Source organism: Schistocerca americana, chromosome 8, assembly GCF_021461395.2.
Source record: "Schistocerca americana isolate TAMUIC-IGC-003095 chromosome 8, iqSchAmer2.1, whole genome shotgun sequence".
Classification (NCBI taxonomy): domain Eukaryota; kingdom Metazoa; phylum Arthropoda; class Insecta; order Orthoptera; family Acrididae; genus Schistocerca; species Schistocerca americana.
Window position 1 is genome coordinate 287,306,007 of NC_060126.1, and position 22,083 is coordinate 287,328,089.

The following is a 22,083-nucleotide window of genomic DNA, read 5'->3' on the forward strand; positions in this document are numbered from 1 at the left end:
TCCGTAACGCTTTCGCAATCACTAAATGACCCTGTAATGAAGCACGCTGCTCTCCGTTGGATCTTCTCTATCTCTTCTATCAACCCTATCTGGTATGGATCCCACACTGCTGAGCAGTATTCAAGCAGTGGGCGAACAAGCATACTGTAACCTACTTCCTTTGTTTTCGGATTGCATTTCCTTAGGATTCTTCCAATGAATCTCAGTCTGGCATCTGCTTTACCAACGATCAACGTTATATGATCATTCCATTTTAAATCACTCCTAATGCATACTCCCAGATAATTTACGGAATTAACTGCTTCCAGTTGCTGAGCTGCTATTTTGTAGCTAAATGATAAGGGATCTATCTTTCTATGTATTCGCAGCACATTCCACTTGTCTACATCGACATTCAATTGCCATTCCCTGCACCACGCGTCAATTCACTGCAGATCCTCCTGCATTTCAGTACAATTTTCCATTGTTACAACCTCTCGATACACCACAGCATCATCTGCAAAAAGCCTCAGTGAACTTCCGATGTCATCCACGAGGTCATTTATGTATATTGTGAATAGCAATGGTCCTATGACACTCCCCTGCGGCACACCTGAAATCACTCTTACTTCGGAAGACTTCTCTCCATTGAGAATGACATGCTGCATTCTGTTATCAAGAAACTCCTCAATCCAATCACACAATTGGTCTGATAGTCCATATGCTCTTACTTTGTTCATTAAACGACTCTGGGGAACTGTATCGAATGCCTTGCGGAAGTCAAGAAACACGGCATCTTCCTGTGAACCCGTGTCTATGGCCCTCTGAGTCTCGTGGGTGAATTGCGCGAGCTGGGTTTCACACAACTGTCTTTTTTGAAATCCATGCTGATTCCTACAGAGTAGATTTCTAGTCACCAGAAAAGTCATTATACTCGAACACAATACGTGTTCCAATATTCTACAAGTGATCGACGTTAGAGATATAGGTCTATAGTTCTGCACATCTGTTCGACGGCCCTTCTTGAAAACGGGGATGACCTGTGCCCTTTTCCAATCCTTTGGAATGCTACGCTCTTCTAGAGACCTACGGTACACTGCTGCAAGAAGGGGGGCAAGTTCTTTCGCGTACTCTGTGTAAAATCGAACTGGTATCCCATCAGGTCCAGCGGCCTTTCCTCTTTTGAGTGATTTTAATTGTTTCTCTATCCCTCTTTCATCTATTTCAATATCTACCATTTTGTCATCTGTGTGACAATCTAGAGAAGGAACTACAGTGCAGTCGACCTCTGTGAAACAGCTCTGGAAAAAGACATTTAGTATTCCGGCCTTTAGTCTGTCATCCTCTGTTTCAGTACCATTTTGGTCAAAGAGTGTCTGGACATTTTGTTTTGATCCACCTACCGCTTTGACATAAGACAAAAATTTCTTAGGATTTTCTGCCAAGTCAGTACATAGAACTTTACATTCGAATTCATTGAACGCCTCTCGCATAGCCCTCCTCACACTACATTTCGCTTCGTGTAATTTTTGTTTGTCTGCAAGGCTTTGGCTATGTTTATGTTTGCTGTGTAGTTCCCTTTGCTTCCGCAGCAGTTTTCTAACTTGGTTGTTGTACCACAGTGGCTCTTTTCCACCTCTTATGATCTTGCTTGGCACATACTCATCTAACGCATATTGTACAATGGTTTTAATCTTTGTCCACTGATCCTCAACACTATCTGTACTTGAGACAAAACTTTTGTGTTGAGCCGTCAGGTACTCTGTAATCTGCTTTTTGTCACTTTTGCTAAACAGAAAAATCTTCCTACCTTTTTTAATATTTCTATTTACGGCTGAAATCATCGATGCAAAAACTGCTTTATGATCGCTGATTCCCTGTTCTGCATTAACTGTTTCAAATAGTTCAGGTCTGTTTGTCACCAGAAGGTCTAATATGTTATCGCCACGAGTCGGTTCTCTGTTTAACTGCTCAAGGTAGTTTTCAGATAAAGCACTTAAAAAAATTTCACTGGATTCTGTGCCCCTGCCACCCGTTATGAACGTTTGAGTCTCCCAGTCTATATCCGGCAAATTAAAATCTCCACCCAGAACTATAACATGGTGGGGAAATCTACTCGAAATATTTTCCAAATTATCCTTCAGGTGCTCAGCCACAACAGCTGCTGAGCCAGGGGGCCTATAGAGACATCCAATTACCATGTCTGATCCTGCTTTAACCATGAACTTCACGCAAATTATTTCACATTTCGGTTCTCCGTCAATTTCCTTCGATACTATTGCACTTCTTATCACTATAAACAGCCTCCCCCTTCACTGTCCAGCCTGTCTCTGCAGTATACATTCCAATCTGTGTTTAGGATTTCATTACTGTTTACGTCTGGTTTCAGCCAACGTTCTGTTCCTAGTACTATATGGGCATTGTGACCGTTTATTAATGAGAGCAGTTCTGGGACCTTTCTATAGACGCTCCTGTAGTTTACTATTAGCACATTAATATTGTTATTCCCTGTTGCATTTTGCCTACTCCTACCTTTCCGCATCTCACGAGGCGTCTTGCCGGGCCTAGGGAGGGAATTCTCTAACCTAAAAAACCCACATGTGCACTCCACACCTACTCCGCTACCCTTGTAGCCGCTTCCGGCATGTAGTGCACGCCTGACCTATTAAGGGGGACCCTACATTTCTCCACCCAATAGCAGAGGTCGAGAAATTTGCACCCCTGATCCCCGCAGAATCGTCTGAGCCTCTGGTTTAAGCCTTCTACTCGGCTCCAAACCAGAGGACCGTGATCAGTTCTGGGAACAATACTACAAATAGTTAGCTCAGATTCCACCCCGTGAGTGAGGCTTTCTGCCTTCACCAATTCCGCCAACCGCCCGTACGAACTGAGGATGACCGCTGAACCCAGATGGCAGGAGTCATTGGTGCTGACATGAGCAACAATTTGCACTCGGGTGCACCCAGTGCTCTCTATCGCCGCCGGCAGGGCCTCCTCCACATCTCGGATGAGCCCCCCGGCAAGCAGACAGAGTGAACACTGGCCTTCTTCCCCAACCTTTCCGCTATTTCCCTAAGGGGCTCCATCACCTGCCTAACGTTGGAACTCCCAATAACTAATAAACCCCTCCCCCCCGTATGCCTGCTCGGACCTTGCTGAAGGGCTGAAGGAGCGGCCACATGTCCACTCACAGGCAGAGCGGGCGATGCCACACGGCCAGCCTCCACATTGACCCTCTGCCTCGAGCGCCGCGAACGCTGCTGAACCCACCACTCCCCTTGGGGAGAGGGTGGCCCAACCGCACCCGGTACCCGCGAAGATGTCTCGACAGCAGGGACAGTGGGTGAGGCATGTATGTAGCAGATGACATAGAAAAGAGACTCCGTTACCCTTTCAGAGTACACGGAACACTATCCATATGGCATAGCTTCCATTGTCCATTGGCCAAAGCTTCAAAATAGATAGCCCCTTTTCCTACTGCTTTCATAGTAAAGTCATTGCCCCAGCATATGTGCAATGGTTTTGCAAACTTAGTACATGATGTATACCACTCGCTTTTCTTAGCCAAGTGATTCATCACTCCAAAATCAGCAATCCATGAGTCCTCATCCAATTCTGCGCTCATTACTTCAGCAATTGAAGTATGATTGGGTAGTCCACTTTTATTTATTTATTTTTGAGTCATCAGTCTTCTGACTGGTTTGATGGAGCCCACTTCGAATTCCTCACCTGTGCCAACTTCTTCATATCACAGTAGCACTTGCAACCTATGTGCTCAATTATTTACTGTATGTAACCCAATCTCTGTCTTCCTCTACAGTTTTTGTCCTCTACAGCTCCCTCTAGTACCATGGAAGTCTTAACAGACGCTGTATCACTCTGTCCCTTCTCCTTGTCAGTGTTTTCCACATATTTCTTTCCTCTCCAGTTCTGTGCAGAACCTCCTCATTCTTTCCTCTATCAGTCCACCTAATTTCCAACATTCATCTGTAGCACCACATCTCAAATGCTTCAGTTCATTCATCATTGGTTATTTTGCTGCCTAGGTAGCAGAATTTCGTAACTTCCTCTACTTCATGAGTGTCAACCCCAAAGTTAAGTTTCTCGCTGTCCTCATTTCTGCTACTTCTCATTACTTTCATTTTTCTCAGTCCATATTCTGTACTCATTAGACTGTTCATTCCATTTAGCAGATCATTTTCACTCAGGACAGCAGTAGCATAAGCGAATCGTATCATTGATATCTTTTCATCTTGAACTTTAATTCCACTCCTGAAAACTTTCCTTTACTTCCATCATTGCTTCTTTAATATACAGATTGAACCCTTTTTAAACCCAGCATTTCGTTCCTGGCCATTCACTCTTATTATTACCTCTTAGCTCTTGTACATATTGTATATTACCCATCTCTCCCTATAGCTTATCCCTATTGTTCTCAGAATTTCGAACATGTTGCACCATTTTACACTGCTGAATGCTTTTTTCCAGGTTGACAAATCCTATGACTGTGTTTTGATTTTCTTTAGTCTTGCTTCCATTATCAACCACAATGCCAGAATTGCCTCTCTGGTGCCTTTACCTTTCCTAAACCCAAACTGATCGATATCAACACATCCTCAATTTCCTTTTCCATTCTTCCATATATTATTTTTGTCAGCAACTTGGATGCATGAGCTGTTAAGCTGATCGTGAAATAATTCTTGCACTTTTCAGCTCTTTCAGTCTTCATGATTGTGAGGATTATACTTTTCTGAAAGTCAGATGGTATGCCATCAGACTCATACACTCTACACACCAATGTGAATAGTCACTCTGTTGCCATTTCCACCAACGATTTTAGAAATTCTGATGGAATGTTGTCTATTCCTTCTGTCTTAATTGATATAAGTCCTCCAAAACTTTCTTAAATTTTGATTCTAATACTGTATCCCATATCTCTTCTAAATCAACTCCTGTTTCTTCTTCTATCACATCAGACAAATTTTCCCCTCATAGAGGCCTTCGATATACTCTTTCCAACTAACCACTGTTTCCTCAGCATATAACAGTGGAAGTCCCGTTGTGCTCTTAATGTTATCACCTTTGCTTTTAATTTTACTGAAGGTTGTTTTGACTTCCCTATATGCTGAATCACATTTTTCATGCAGCCATTTCATCTTAGCTTCCTTGCACTTCCTGTTTATTTCATTCCTCAGTGACTTGTATTTCTGTATTCTTAAATTTTGCTGAACATTTTTACTTCCTTCTTTCATTGATCATCTGAAATATTTCTACTGTTACACATGGTTTCTTCATAGTTATCTTCTTTGTACCTATGTTTTTCTATTCAACTTCTGTGATCACCATTTTTAGAGATGTTCACTGCTCTTCAACTGTTCTGCTTACTGAAGTTTTCATTACTCTTATATCTGTAGCTGTAGAGAACTCCAAGCATATCTCATCATTCATTAGTACATCCGTATCCCACTTCTTTGTGTATTGATTCTTCCTGACTAATCTCTTAAACTTCAGCCTACTCTTCATCACTACCACATTCTGATCTGAGTCTGTATCTGCTCCTGGGTATGCCTTACAATCCAGTATCTGATTTCGGAATCTCTGTCTGACCACAATGTAATCTAACTGGAATTTTCGCATATCACCTGGCCTTTTCCAAGTATTCTTCCTCCTCTTGTGATTCTTGAATAGAGTATTTGTTATTACTAGCTGCAATTTATTACTGAACTAAGTTAATCTTTTTCCTCTCTCATTCCTTGTCCCAAGCCCTTATTCTCCTGTAACCTTTTCTTCTACTCCTTCTCCTACAATTGCATTCCAGTCCCCCATGACTACTAGATTTTCATCTCCCCTTATGTACTGTATTAGCTTTTCAGTGTCCTCGTATACTTTCTCTATCTTTTCATCTTCAGCTTGCAATGTTGGCATGTATATCTGAACTATCATTGTCGGAGTTGGTTTTCTCTAGATTCTGATAGCAACAACCCTACCATTGAACTGTTCACAGAAACACACTCTCTGCCCCACCTTCCTATTCGTAAAAAATCCTACTACCGTTATACCATTTCCTGCTGCTATTGATATTACCCTAAACTCATCTGACCAGAAATCATTGTCTTCTTTCCATCTCACTTCACTGACACCCACCATATTAGGACTGAGCCTTTATGTTTCCCTTCTCAGATTTTCTAGCTTCCTTAACATGTTCAAGCTTCTGACATTCCATGCCTCCAATTGTAGAATGTTATCCTTCCATTGGTTTTTCAATCTTTTTCTCATGGTCACCTCCCCCTTGGCAGTCCTCTCCCAGAGATCCAAAGGGGGGCTATTCCGGAATCTTTTGCCAATGGACAGATCATCATGACTCTTCTTTTCAATTACAGGCCAGATGTCCTCTGGATACATATCATGTGTCTTTAATGCAGCTGTTTCCATTGCCTTCTGCATACTCATGCCATTGATAATTGATGATTCAGTTACAGACAGTTTTTGTTTGTGTTTGACATGTTGACATATTATTTTTAATATGGCCAAAATCCAATGCAACTGAACATTTCAGCTTCTTTTTGCTAGTCAACTTCTTGCATTTATTGGATGAAGTAACATTCGTGCCAGTGGTGCCATCTGCATTCTTTGTTTCTTTCATGTTTGCCTTCGTAACAACTGTGCAACTAACTTGTCTCATTTCCGCCTCTGAAAAGCACGACAACTTTCATAAGATGTTAACATGTCCATTAAATGTTTTAGTAGCTGTTGTTCTTCAAGTCTTGCCCATTGTGTTTGTCAAAGATTTTCGTGACTGACAGGCAGTGTGTCAACTAGCCACACCATTAATGATGATTAAGAACCAAGTTTTCAAAATGAGTGAGATGTGTCACCATGTCATTGCCTGAACTCGCATGAAAATTGAAGAATGTACAGTGTGCTTTGTTCTCTCAGGTCAGACACATCATGTAGGTTATTCCACATCTCGTGCACACTCTCACATGCAACCAACAATGTCATGACTGTTGCTGTGACAGTTCTGATAACGATCTGACTCACTGTGTGATCGATTTTGTCCCATGTTTTTAGCACACCATTGAATGCATCTATTTGTGCAGATGTTGCATCCACTGACAAAGCCAGTGGTTTTCCTATGTTGGTAACACACACTTCATGTTCACTGTCTGATGCAAATAATAAATTTTGTACTGCAAACTTCCATATGGTCCAATTTTCAGACCCACACAGTTTCTCAATACCACAGAAATCCATTCCTACTCAGTTCACATATATAGCTGCAAAAATTCCATATGGATACACGAAGCAATTGTTCATTGTATGCGATATGAACCAAGTGTATTGCACAACACATGCTAAAGCCATTCTCATAAAAATAATGATCCAGGAATAACAAACACATTCTTCAGCCATAAATAGATCCACAAATACACCTGGTCAGCTAGAGGCCCTGCCACAATTATCAACTACATAATTGCCAATAAGGAAACTTGTTCATTAGTGCAAGATTTGGGGGTCTTCAGAGGTCCTGATGTCTCTTCAGATCATTTCTTGCTAGTTTCAAAAATAAAGTTATTTAAAAGATGACAGTATTATGAAAAGGATAGTTGCTATTCAACATATAACTGGGACACATATAGACACAACAAAAAGGCTGTCAAGCAATGCTTTCAGCCAGACATGCCTTCATCAGAAGTGGACAACACGCATGCACGCATGCATGCGCACACACACACACACACACACACACACACACACACACACACACAAAACCACAGTTTGGTCTTGGCAGCCAGAGACTGTGGTCATGTGTGTGTGAGTTGCGTATGAAGTGTGTGTGTGTGTGTGTGTGTGTGTGTGTGTGTGTGTGCGCACGCATGTGAGTTGTCTAATTCTGATGAAGGCTGACTGGCCAAAAGCTTTGTTTGACAGTCTGTTTTTGTGCCTATCTGCAACTCAGCATCTCCACTATATGGTGAGCAGCAACTATCCTTTTCATAATACTGTCATTATTCTGTTGTGGATTTTCCATTGTTTGACTGCTTAAAAGACCGGAGATATCTTCCAAACGAAAACAAAACAATGCTGAACCAACATTTAAAGTATATTTACTTCAAGAAGAGAGTATCCAATTACTATATCATAAAAGGTTTGAAAAATATATTAGTTTAAATATAAAAGCAGATAACATCAAGCAGAAACAGAATAAGGTAAAGGAGGTTCTCACCACAAGGAAGAAAAACTTTTTCAAAAGGAACCAGTGATACTGGAACAATGAAACAAGTAGCCTAATTGAAGATAAGAAACATGCCTACTTAAACATGCTGAATTCTGTGGACAATTGAGATCAGAGACTAGATTATAAAAGGAATTCAGTTTTAGTGAAAAGGAAAGTCAGGCAAGTTAAAAACCTTAGTTGGGAAAATATTTCGCAGATACTGAACATGATGTAACAGGAAGACATGACAAAGCATATAAAGTAATGAAACATTTAAACAAAGAAGATAAGGACAATCTGCAGATAAACACTGTACCTGAATATATTTGGTTACAATGCCATAAAACACTCTGGATGGATATGCAAGATATACAGGTGGTTCTGTCTGAACCAGATAGAAACACAGACTTAATAATGTTGGAGGTACTACAGGATGCAATAACATCTACCAGGAACAGGAAGACTACAGGGCATGACAAAATCAATATAGAAATGATAAAATACCCACCAAATATCGCAAAAATAAGAACACTCAATTTTATGAATAACTACTGGCAAAGTGGTTATATACCTGAAGAGTGAAACGTAATCCAGATATGCACAATTTATAACAAAGGAAGTGGGTATGAATGTCAGAACTACAGTGGTATTAACCTTCTGAATTAATGTTGTAAATTGTATGCTACAATAAAAAACGACTATCATGAATCACTGAAATTGTATTATCTGAAGCCCAACATGGGTTTTCGAAATATCAGATCATGCTCGGACTGTATCTTCTCCATGGCACAACTAATAGAAAAACATCAAGATTCAGATTACTAACTTTGCTTGCCTTTATTGACTATGAAAAGGCATTTGATATACAAACCAAAACAAACTCTAGGAAGTTAAAGAAACAGAGAGATTCCATCTCATTTTATGATGCTGTACAAGATTTATATATGAATAACAAAGTACAAATAAAAATAACAGGCCGCAGACATAATATGACTGAAATAAACAAAAAGGTTAGACATTCGTGTCCCCTCTCATCCACTCTTTTTAATACGTGTGTTGATGATGTAACCAGAACTTGGTTACAGACAATACAACATTTTAAAATTAATGATATGGATGTTTCCTCAGAGTCTTTCATGGTGGCATGTCTGGGTAAAATCTTCTTGGTTTTCAAACCACGTCTTTTTTTTTTTTTACTCCTGATGACAATGGTGGAGATAGCCATCAAAAGCTCAAGAATTTTATTCAAATTGATGCGGCTTGAAAACTGAGAATATTTTATTCAGATGTGGATTTTAATACACCTTTTTCTGATAATACTTGGAATGAAAATGACTTAAAAGAAGCTGTATTTAATTGAAGTACAGTAGCCAGATAATAAAATCTGAATGTCTCAATCACAAAGACTACATCTGTAGCATTTTAGGCTTTACATATAATATTGGTCACTAAAAATTTTTGCTGTTTTTTCTGAGAGTGGTGTTAGCAGGACCCTAAGAGCACCAGCTTAAATTGCAACAGCTGAATATTTCTGACAAGCACGATTACAAATTTCACAGTTGTACCCTGAACATTTTGTGGGTTAGCTGATAGAATACATGTTTCGCCGAGAACTTCGATTTTTCCATAGTAAAGCCAATTATATGTGAAACTGCTCAAGATCCCACTTGGCACTTTTTTAAAGGATAATTATACTTTTTCCCATTATTACTGAATAATTTGGAATCTATGAAAGAACTGCAACAAATATGAAAAACTAACCCTGAAACTTGGTCTTTCATAATGCTTGTTACCTTTTTAAGACATAACATAGCACAAATGTACCAGTAAAATTTTAAATAATGGCATAAATGGCTGATCTTCTGAGCCTGAAATTTTTCTAAGTAGCTGGTCCTCAGTGTTGAGTTTTGAATGAGAGTAACACTTCTCAATTTAAGAAATACATCACACATTCTCAATTGTAACATAATTCATCTTGCACAAAAGGAAACTTTGAAAGCAAATGCTTCTCAAACTACCATTCAAAATATTTTTCCATGATTTGTTAAAAGTGTAAACAGTTGTGACGTCACTTTCACTGAAACAAGGCCCACAAGAAAGGCACATCAGAAGGAATTTGTTGTTACCAAGTGTTGCATAGTCTTTAACAAATTCCGCTGTCAGCAAATGCTTGGGTGTGCACTGTGTTTTGTTATTGTAAGTAGTGCATTTTCTTTTTAACTAAATTTTACTTTGATGTTATTCTCTCATTTAGGGCCGCACAGGGTAGCTACACAGTCTCAGGTGTCTTGCCACGGTTCATGCGGCTTCCCCCCTCGGAGGTTCGAGTCCTCCCTTGCACATGGGTGTGTGTGTTGTCCTTAGTGTAAGTTAGTTTAAATTAGATTAAGCAGTGTGAAAGCCTAGGGACTGATGACCTAAGCAGTTTGATCTGAAAGGAACTTACCACAAATTTCCAAAATTTCTCATTTAGGTTTTACTGCTGCAGTATTGTTCTGCAGCTGAGGACTAAAGTGAAGTTCTTTGTTAGAGTATCAATTCTTACCACTCAAAATTACAAAAATTTAACTGAAAACTAAAACAATCAAAAATTCCTGAAATTCTAAAAAATTCCCGTGTTTTTCCTGGATTTCTCTCAGATGAAAAATTCCGGTTTTTTTCTCACATTTCCTGGTTGTCCAGGGGTGTATACACCCTGTTAAAACAATTAAATATATAGGTTGTGGTATTAAATCAGGGCAAACAATGAAATACAAAATAAGTTAGACCTATTTAACTATTTCTGTGGAACTTTACGCAGAAATTGGGAAAGAAAGTCCACAGAGATACTATACTAAAGTTTTACATGGTTATTTCTGTACCAGCACTGTTTTATGGATGCAGTAACAGTACTCCTACGAACACACAGAAGAAAAGAGAATAGAAGCAAGTGAAATGAATTTCCTTAGAGATGTGGCTGGATACACTTCGGTGGATAAAAAGTGAAATAATGACATCTGAGCTGGCTAGAATATGCTAAACATAACTTATATAACAAAAAATGGCAGTTAAGATGGAAAGAACATGTAGCCATAAGCCAGATGCAAGAATTAGATTAGATTATATTATATTAGATTTACTTTCATTCAAATTGATCCGTAGTGAGGAGGTCCTCCAGGATGTAGAACATGTCAGAAAAACAATACATGACAAATATTTACAACTCAAACAAATAAGCTAATGTACCATTCCACAGGTCCCAAGTGGCATGGTCGTCATTTTATAACGAACGCTATATGAAAGTATTTCACAAATACTAATGCACTGAATTTAAAATAAAATAGTTTTTATTTATTTATAAGGTAATAAACGTGTAATACATCTACTAAATACTTATTTACAATGAACACATTACTCCACTGAACTGGTGCAGAAGTTAGATTTTACTTTTACACACACACACACACACACACACACACACACACACACACACACACACACACACACACACACTTATTTTCAATGAACACATTACTGCACTGAAATTGTGCATAAGTTATATATGATGTGACTTACCAAACAAAAGCACTGGCAGGTCGAAAGACACACAAACAAACACAAACATACACACAAAAGTCAAGCTTTCGCAACAAACTGTTGCCTCATTAGGAAAGAGGGAAGGAGAGGGAAAGACAAAAGGATGTGGGTTTTAAGGGAGAGGGTAAGGAGTCATTCCAATCCTGGGAGTGGAAAGACTTACCTTAGGGGGAAAAAAGGACAGGTATACACTCGCACACATGCACATATCCATCCACACGTACAGACACAAGCAGACATATTTAAAGACAAAGAGTTTGGGCAGAGATGTCAGTCGAGGCAGAAGTGCAGGGGCAAAGATGTTGTTGAATGACAGGTGAGGTATGAGTGGCGGCAACTTGAAATTAGCGGAGATTGAGGCCTGGTGGAAACGGGAAGAGAGGATATATTGAAGAGCAAGTTCCCATCTCCGGAGTTCGGATAGGTTGGTGTTAGTGGGAAGTATCCAGATAACCCAGATGGTGTAACACTGTGCCAAGATGTGCTGGCCGTGCACCAAGGCATGTTTAGCCACAGGGTGATCCTCATTACCAACAAACACTGTCTGCCTGAGTCCATTCATGCGAATGGACAGTTTGTTGCTGGTCATTCCCACATAGAATGCGTCACAGTGTGGGCAGGTCAGTTGGTAGATCACGTGGGTGCTTTCACACGTGGCTCTGCCTTTGATCGTGTACACCTTCCGGGTTACAGGACTGGAGTAGGTGGTGGTGGGAGGGTGCATGGGACAGGTTTTACACCGGGGGAGGTTACAAGGATAGGAGCCAGAGGGTAGGGTAGGTGGTTTGGGGATTTCATAGGGATGAACTAAGAGGTTACGAAGGTTAGGTGGATGGCGGAAAGACACTCTTGGTGGAGTGGGGAGGATTTCATGAAGGATGGATCTCATTTCAGGGCAGGATTTGAGGAAGTCGTATCCCTGCTGGAGAGCCACATTCAGAATCTGATCCAGTCCCGGAAAGTATCCTGTCACAAGTGGGGCACTTTTGTGGTTCTTCTGTGGGAGGTTCTGGGTTTGAGAGGATGAGGAAGTGGCTCTGGTTATTTGCTTCTGTACCAGGTCGGAAGGGTAGTTGCGGGATGCGAAAGCTGTTGTCAGGTTGTTGGTGTAATGCTTCATGGATTCCGGACTGGAGCAGATTCGTTTGCCACGAAGACCTAGGCTGTAGGGAAGGGACCGTTTGATGTGGAATGGGTGGCAGCTGTCGTAATGGAGGTACTGTTGCTTGTTGGTGGGTTTGATGTGGACGGACGTGTGAAGCTGGCCATTGGACAGGTGGAGGTCAACATCAAGGAAAGTGGCATGGGATTTGGAGTAGGACCAGGTGAATCTGATGGAACCAAAGGAGTTGAGGTTGGAGAGGAAATTCTGGAGTTCTTCTTCACTGTGAGTCCAGATCATGAAGATGTCATCAATAAATCTGTACCAAACTTTGGGTTGGCAGGCCTGGGTAACCAAGAAGGCTTCCTCTAAGCAACCCATGAATAGGTTGACGTACGAAGGGGCCATCCTGGTACCAATGGCTGTTCCCTTTAATTGTTGGTATGTCTGGCCTTCAAAAGTGAAGAAGTTGTGGGTCAGGATGAAGCTGGCTAAGGTAATGAGGATAGAGGTTTTAGGTAGGGTGGCAGGTGATCGGCGTGAAGGGAAGTGTTCCATCGCAGCGAGGCCCTGGATGTGCAGGATATTTGTGTATAAGGAAGTGGCATCAATGGTTACAAGGATGGTTTCTGGGGGTAATGGATTGGGCAAGGATTCCAGGCGTTTGAGAAAGTGGTTGGTGTCTTTGATGAAGGATGGGAGACTGCATGTAATGGGTTGAAGGTGTTGATCTACGTAGGCAGAGATACGTTCCGTGGGGGCTTGGTAACCAGCTACAATGGGGCGGCCGGGATGATTGGGTTTGTGAATTTTAGGAAGAAGGTAGAAGGTAGGGGTGCGGGGTGTCAGTGGCATCAGGAGGTTGATGGAGTCAGGTGAAAGGTTTTGTAGGGGGCCTAAGGTTCTGAGGATTCCTTGAAGCTCTGCCTGGACATCAGGAATGGGATTACCTTGGCAAACTTTGTATGTGGTGTTGTCTGAAAGCTGACGCAGTCCCTCAGCCACATACTCCCGACGATCAAGTACCACGGTCATGGAACCCTTGTCCGCCAGAAGAATGACGATGTACCAGTCAGCTTTCAGATCACGGATAGCCTGGGCTTCAGCAGTGGTGTTGTTGGGAGTAGGATTAAGGTTTTTTAAGAAGGATTGAGAGGCAAGGCTGGAAGTCAGAAATTCCTGGAAGGATTGGAGAGGGTGGTTTTGAGGAAGAGGAGGTGGGTCCCGCTGTGACGGAGGACGGAACTGTTCCAGGTAGGGTTCAATTTGGATAGTGTCTTGGGGAGTTGGATCATTAGGGGTAGGATTAGGATCATTTTTCCCTGTCTACCAACCCAAGTTCACCACAGGATCAACTTAACCAACACTTTTTCGCCTTTTTTCATACCAGATCTCCAGTTACTTTCTAGTTCACCCTTATCTCTCCCCATATATTTTTATCTTTCATTTTCATTTCAACCTCATGTTACACTTTCCACCTTCTAATACCATGTCACCCTCACAACACCCCCACAATGACCCCATTAAGTTTTATTTACATTCCCTCCGCAAACATGCCTTCACCCTCGCCAGATTACGCTCGCATATTTTATTTTCTCAGGCTTGTCTGACATTTGGCATAACCCCCAAAGGCCTCATACTTAAAGTTCCCATCTCTGGCTGCAACCCTTCTTTCCATCAGTCCCTATACCAGTTCCAAACTGAACAATCCATTGCCCTCACCCACCAAATCCTTCACCTACACATCAACTCAGCCAGTGAACACACCCGTCAACTCCTATCCTTAATAAAAGTCCTCAATCTTTCCTCTCCCACATCCACACTGGCTATTCAGAGCATCGTCCTACAGGCCAACCGCAAATTAGAACAGCATGCCACCCTTCACCTCAAAAAACTATCCAATGTCCTGGTTTCCCACCTCCGGAAAGGCAACTCACTCACCCTTCACAACCTTTCCAGCAAACCTCAACCACCTCTCATTGCACACAAACCCAGTCTCTCCCATCTACTCAGTCTCCCACTTCCAGCTCCACTACCTCCAAAACCTCAAAATTCCAATCAACACAATCTGGCACCACAACACCCTAATTCAGTAGTTAACCTTTCCTCCAAACCTCACTCCCAATTCGAAAACTCTGTCCTATCCAAAGGCCTCACCTTCAGCCCCACTCCCAGATTCAACCAAACAGCCCTCGTCAAAGATTTACTGTCCTACACTCGTACTCTCTGCTGGAAGTATCACTTTGCCATGAGGAAAAATGATCCTAATCCTACCCCTAATGATCCAACTCCCCAAGACACTATCCAAATTGAACCCTACCTGGAACAGTTCCATCCTCCGTCACAGCGGGACCCACCTCCTCTTCCTCAAAACCACCCTCTCCAATCCTTCCAGGAATTTCTGACTTCCAGCCTTGCCTCTCAATCCTTCTTAAAAAACCTTAATCCTACTCCCAACATCACCACTGCTGAAGCCCAGGCTATCCGTGATCTGAAGGCTGACCGGTCCATCGTCATTCTTCTGGCGGACAAGGGTTCCACGACCGTGGTACTTGATCGTCGGGAGTATGTGGCTGAGGGACTGCGTCAGCTTTCAGACAACACCACATACAAAGTTTGCCAAGGTAATCCCATTCCTGATGTCCAGGTGGAGCTTCAAGGAATCCTCAGAACCTTAGGCCCCCTACAAAACCTTTCACCTGACTCCATCAACCTCCTGACGCCACTGACACCCCGCACCCCTACCTTCTACCTTCTTCCTAAAATTCACAAACCCAATCATCCCGGCCTCCCCATTGTAGCTGGTTACCAAGCCCCCACGGAACGTATCTCTGCCTACGTAGATCAACACCTTCAACCCATTACATGCAGTCTCCCATCCTTCATCAAAGACACCAACCACTTTCTCAAACGCCTGGAATCCTTACCCAATCCGTTACCCCCAGAAACCATCCTTGTAACCATTGATGCCACTTCCTTATACACAAATATCCCGCACATCCAGAGCCTCGCTGCGATGGAACACTTCCTTTCACACCGGTATCACCTGCCACCCTACCTAAAACCTCTTTCCTCATTACCTTAGCCAGCTTCATCCTGACCCACAACTTCTACCTCCAAAACCTCAAAATTCCAATCAACACAATCTGGCACCACAACACCCTAATTCAGTAGTTAACCTTTCCTCCAAACCTCACTCCCAATTCGAAACCTCTGTCCTATCCAAAGGCCTCACCTTCAGCCCCACTCCCAGATTCAACCAAACAGCCCTCGTCAAAGATTTTCTGTCCTACACTCGTACTCTCTGCTGGAAGTATCACTTTGCCATGAGGAAAAATGATCCTAATCCTACCCCTAATGATCCAACTCCCCAAGACACTATCCAAATTGAACCCTACCTGGAACAGTTCCGTCCTCCGTCACAGCGGGACCCACCTCCTCTTCCTCAAAACCACCCTCTCCAAACCTTCCAGGAATTTCTGACTTCCAGCCTTGCCTCTCAATCCTTCTTAAAAAACCTTAATCCTACTCCCAACATCACCACTGCTGAAGCCCAGGCTATCCGTGATCTGAAGGCTGACCGGTCCATCGTCATTCTTCTGGCGGACAAGGGTTCCACGACCGTGGTACTTGATCGTCGGGAGTATGTGGCTGAGGGACTGCGTCAGCTTTCAGACAACACCACATACAAAGTTTGCCAAGGTAATCCCATTCCTGATGTCCAGGTGGAGCTTCAAGGAATCCTCAGAACCTTAGGCCCCCTACAAAACCTTTCACCTGACTCCATCAACCTCCTGACGCCACTGACACCCCGCACCCCTACCTTCTACCTTCTTCCTAAAATTCACAAACCCAATCATCCCGGCCGCCCCATTGTAGCTGGTTACCAAGCCCCCACGGAACGTATCTCTGCCTACGTAGATCAACACCTTCAACCCATTACATGCAGTCTCCCATCCTTCATCAAAGACACCAACCACTTTCTCAAACGCCTGGAATCCTTACCCAATCCGTTACCCCCAGAAACCATCCTTGTAACCATTGATGCCACTTCCTTATACACAAATATCCCGCACATCCAGAGCCTCGCTGCGATGGAACACTTCCTTTCACACCGATATCACCTGCCACCCTACCTAAAACCTCTTTCCTCATTACCTTAGCCAGCTTCATCCTGACCCACAACTTCTTCACTTTTGAAGGCCAGACATACCAACAATTAAAGGGAACAGCCATTGGTACCAGGATGGCCCCTTCGTACGTCAACCTATTCATGGGTCGCTTAGAGGAAGCCTTCTTGGTTACCCGGGCCTGCCAACCCAAAGTTTGGTACAGATTTATTGATGACATCTTCATGATCTGGACTCACAGTGAAGAAGAACTCCAGAATTTCCTCTCCAACCTCAACTCCTTTGGTTCCATCAGATTCACCTGGTCCTACTCCAAATCCCATGCCACTTTCCTTGATGTTGACCTCCACCTGTCCAATGGCCAGCTTCACACGTCCATCCACATCAAACCCACCAACAAGCAACAGTACCTCCATTACGACAGCTGCCACCCATTCCACATCAAACGGTCCCTTCCCTACAGCCTAGGTCTTCGTGGCAAACGAATCTGCTCCAGTCCAGAATCCCTGAAGCATTACACCAACAACCTGACAACAGCTTTCGCATCCCGCAACTACCCTTCCGACCTGGTACAGAAGCAAATAACCAGAGCCACTTCCTCATCCTCTCAAACCCAGAACCTCCCACAGAAGAACCACAAAAGTGCCCCACTTGTGACAGGATACTTTCCGGGACTGGATCAGATTCTGAATGTGGCTCTCCAGCAGGGATACGACTTCCTCAAATCCTGCCCTGAAATGAGATCCATCCTTCATGAAATCCTCCCCACTCCACCAAGAGTGTCTTTCCGCCATCCACCTAACCTTCGTAACCTCTTAGTTCATCCCTATGAAATCCCCAAACCACCTTCCCTACCCTCTGGCTCCCACCCTTGTAACCTCCCCCGGTGTAAAACCTGTCCCATGCACCCTCCCACCACCACCTACTCCAGTCCTGTAACCCGGAAGGTGTACACGATCAAAGGCAGAGCCATGTGTGAAAGCACCCACGTGATCTACCAACTGACCTGCCTACACTGTGACGCATTCTATGTGGGAACGACCAGCAACAAACTGTCCATTCGCATGAGTGGACACAGGCAGACAGTGTTTGTTGGTAATGAGGATCACCCTGTGGCTAAACATGCCTTGGTGCACAGCCAGCACATCTTGGCACAGTGTTACACCGGCCGGGTTATCTGGATACTTCCCACTAACACCAACCTATCCGAACTCCGGAGATGGGAACTTGCTCTTCAATATATCCTCTCTTCCCGTTATCCACCAGGCCTCAATCTCCGCTAATTTCAAGTTGCCGCCACTCATACCTCACCTGTCATTCAACAACATCTTTGCCTCTGCACTTCCGCCTCGACTGACATCTCTGCCCAAACTCTTTGTCTTTAAAAATGTCTGCTTGTGTCTGTATATGTGTGGATGGATATGTGTGTGTGTGCGAGTGTATACCCGTCCTTTTTTCCCCCTAAGGTAAGTCTTTCCGCTCCCGGGATTGGAATGACTCCTTACCCTCTCCCTTCAAACCCACATCCTTTTGTCTTTCCCTCTCCTTCCTTCTTTCCTGATGAGGCAACAGTTTGTTGTGAAAGCTTGAATTTTGTGTGTATGTTTGTGTGTCTGTCGACCTGCCAGCACTTTCATTTGGTAAGTCACATCATCTTTGTTTTTAGACACACACACACACAAATCAGTTGGTCCTACAGAAATTCATCAATGGAATAGAAGAAGTTGGCCACTAATAAATCCTTTAGGCTTCTCTTAAACTGAATTTCATTGGTTGTTAAGCTTTTTATGGCTGCTGCCAAGTTATTGAAAATGTGTGTTCCTGAATAATGCACACCTTTTTGTACAAGACTAAGTGACTTTAAATCCTTGTGAAGATTATTCTTATTTCTAGTATTTATTCCATGAAATGAGCTGTTGGTTTGAAAAAGTGATATATTTTTAATGACAAATTTCACTAAGGAACAAATATATTGGAAAGCAGTAGTTAGTATCCCTAGTTCTCTAAACAGGCTTCTGCAGGATGTTCTCGAGTTCACACCACATATAACACTTACTGCACGTTTTTGTGCCCGGAAAACAATGTAAACCAAGAGGCAAAAGACCTTTCGGAAGACCAATGATGAGAGGGCTTGACCAGTTTTGAAGGAGACAGAACAGACCAAAATTACCAATTCTTGATGTAGATGATGATATACTTTCCTTAGCACGCCACATGCCCAAAACATGACCAGGTTGCAGTGAATCTCACAGTAGGCAGAGCTCTTAATATTTTGGCTTATTAGTGAATACCAATATGTGGAGTAACTGCCATTAAAATTTCAGTTTCATATTATTAATTCAAAATGTATATGAAATACATGTAATCAGAATCACTAAAAAGAATTTTAAATTCTAAGTGTTAATTGTAAACAAAATTAATTTCAATCTGCCACAGTCAAAAACTTTTCCCTTTATTGTTTTTCCTTAATCAAAATGAACTTGTATCACTGGTGTCCTAAAAAATGTCATTGTTCTTGTTCTTATTTGATGAGTCATTATGGCTTTTTATATTAATTATTGAATACCTACTGAAGTCAATACATGTTGTCAATATAGGTTGGCCTATATGTGGTCATATACATACCTCATAAGGACAGTAGACACCGAATAAATCACAGCTGAGATAAGGAAGAAGGCACTTGGGAAGGTGGCAATGGTCCCACTGTAAATTTGACTATATATGGTAGCTGCTAATAAAGGTGTTAATGCCTCTGCAGCTGCTGTCATTGAGAAAATTTTCCCTGTAAAAAAGAAAAGAAGAAAAATCATAGAAGTGTTAAAGGACATTTCAAACATAAAGAGTAGTGAAACTTCCTGGCAGATTAAAACTGTGTGCCCGACCGAGACTCGAACTCGGGACCTTTGCCTTTCGCGGGCAAGTGCTCTACCAACTGAGCTACCGAAGCACGACTCACGCCCGGTACTCACAGCTTTACTTCTGCCAGTACCTCGTCTCCTACCTTCCAAACTTTACAGAAGCTCTCCTGCGAACCTTGCAGAACTAGCACTCCTGAAAGAAAGGATATTGTGGAGACATGGCTTAGCCACAGCCTGGGGGATGTTTCCAGAATGAGATTTTCACTCTGCAGCAGAGTGTGGAAGGTAGGAGATGAGGTACTGGCAGAAGTATAGCTGTGAGTACCGGGCGTGAGTCGTGCTTCGGTAGCTCAGTTGGTAGAGCACTTGCCCGCGTAAGGCAAAGGTCCCGAGTTCGAGTCTCGGTCGGGCACACAGTTTTAATCTGCCAGGAAGTTTCATATCAGCGCACACTCCGCTGCAGAGTGAAAATCTCATTCTGGATAAAGAGTAGTATTTCCATTTAATATTAGGTGGAGTAAACTAAAGGTAAAGTTAACATAGAATTTCTTTGTTAAGAAGAAATTTCTGTCTGTAACTATGTGAGATATATGAGACAAGCAAAATTCCATCAGACGTTATGAATAATGTAATACCTCCTATTCCAAAAAAACTCATAGAAGCTGAGCATGGAGAAGTTTGGTTTGGGTTATGGAGAGATGTAGGGTTCTTCACGGCTGTATTGACTCTATGACTTATCTTAAAAAATGAGTTGGCGAAAGGCAAACTTACGTTTATAGAAATTTTGAATCTGAAGAAAGGTTTTTGACTGTGTTGACTGGAATACACTCTTTGCAATTCTGAAGGTAACAGGGCTTACACTCTTTGAAATTTGGAAGGTACCATGGCTGAAACATGAGGAGTGAAATGTTATCTACAACTTATTCAAAAACCAGCACACTGTAATTTTAGTCAAAGGACATGAAAGGGAGGCAGTGGTTGAGAAAGGAGTGAGACAGGTTTGTAGCCTGTTCCCAATATTATTCACTCTGTTTACTGATCAAGCAGTCAAGAAATTTGGAAATGTAGTTCAGGGAGAAAAACTAAAAAATTTTAGGTTTGTCTAAGACACACTGAGAGATGAAAAAGAACTCAGAAGATAAGCTGAACATAAGCTGAACAGAATGGATAATGTCTTGAAAAGAAGTTATAAGTTTAACAACAACATTAGTAAAACAATAGCAAGGGAATGTTCTCAAATTAAATCAGATGATATTAATAGAAATAGATTACTGAATTAATTAAAAGCAATCGACGAGTTTTATTATTTGTGCAGAAAAATAGTGGACACTGTCCAGAGTAGAGAGGTATAAAAAATCAACAGAAAGAAAATTGTTTCCACGAAAGAGAAATTTGTTAACACAGAATATAATTTTAGGTGTCAATATGTTTATTCTGATAATGTACCGAGAGTGTAGTCTTGTCTGCAGGTGAAACAAGGATGATAAACAGTTCAGACAAGAGAACAGTAGCTTATGGAATGTGATGTTATAGAAGGGAGTAGATTGGGTAACTAATGAAGAGTTATTATACCACATTAAGTCAAACTGGAGAGAAAATCAATGTATGGCACAACTTGACTGAAAGAAGAAATAAGTTTATAGAAAACATGGTAGATCAAGAAATTTTCTGTTTGGTAATAGAGGGAAGAGTGAGGGTTAAGAATCATAGAGGAGACCTAGGCTTGACTACAGTAAGTAGGTTCAAATAGATGTAGGCTGAAGTCATTATGCAGAGATGAAGAGGGAGGGTTGCACAGGGCAGACTAGATTGGAGAGCTGCATTAAAGCAGTTTGGGCTGTAGACCACCACCACCACCAACAACAACAACAACAACAACAACAGAACAACAACATATTGACCTACAGATCTGATATAATTAAATTTTTCTTGAGACTCATGATCTTGTGGTTAATGTTGCTGATCACGTCATGGGGCCCCAGCTTTAATTTACAGCCAGCTTGAGGATTTTTCCAGCTCGATATGTGTATGTTGTCCTCATCATTATCAACATGCAAGTTGTCAAAGTTGTGTCTTGCTCAGTCTGTATAAGTTTGGTGTCATTCTGCTTTTGATTGGATTTGGGTTAACAATCTAAGAAAGCTCTTTGAAAGTGTACATAGACAAAGAAAAGAGCTTGAAACTGTATATTCTGATTTTTATCTATGATGTTGTTAAAAT

At 42.0% G+C, this 22,083-nt stretch overlaps 1 protein-coding gene and 1 non-coding gene across 3 annotated transcripts in view; one reads left to right on the plus strand and one right to left on the minus strand.

Annotated features, from left to right (window-relative positions):
* Positions 1 to 22,083, minus strand: part of LOC124544677 (proton-coupled folate transporter-like) — a 165,486-nt gene that overhangs the window by 20,380 nt on the left and 123,023 nt on the right. For both annotated transcript variants that reach the window (XM_047123302.1, XM_047123301.1), the window contains one exon: positions 19,631 to 19,787. In XM_047123302.1, coding sequence (XP_046979258.1) covers positions 19,631 to 19,787 — 157 coding nt within the window. The remainder of the gene's footprint in view (positions 1 to 19,630; positions 19,788 to 22,083) is intronic.
* Positions 20,202 to 20,276, plus strand: Trnat-cgu. The gene has a single exon. It is a non-coding gene; the product is annotated as a tRNA-Thr (tRNA).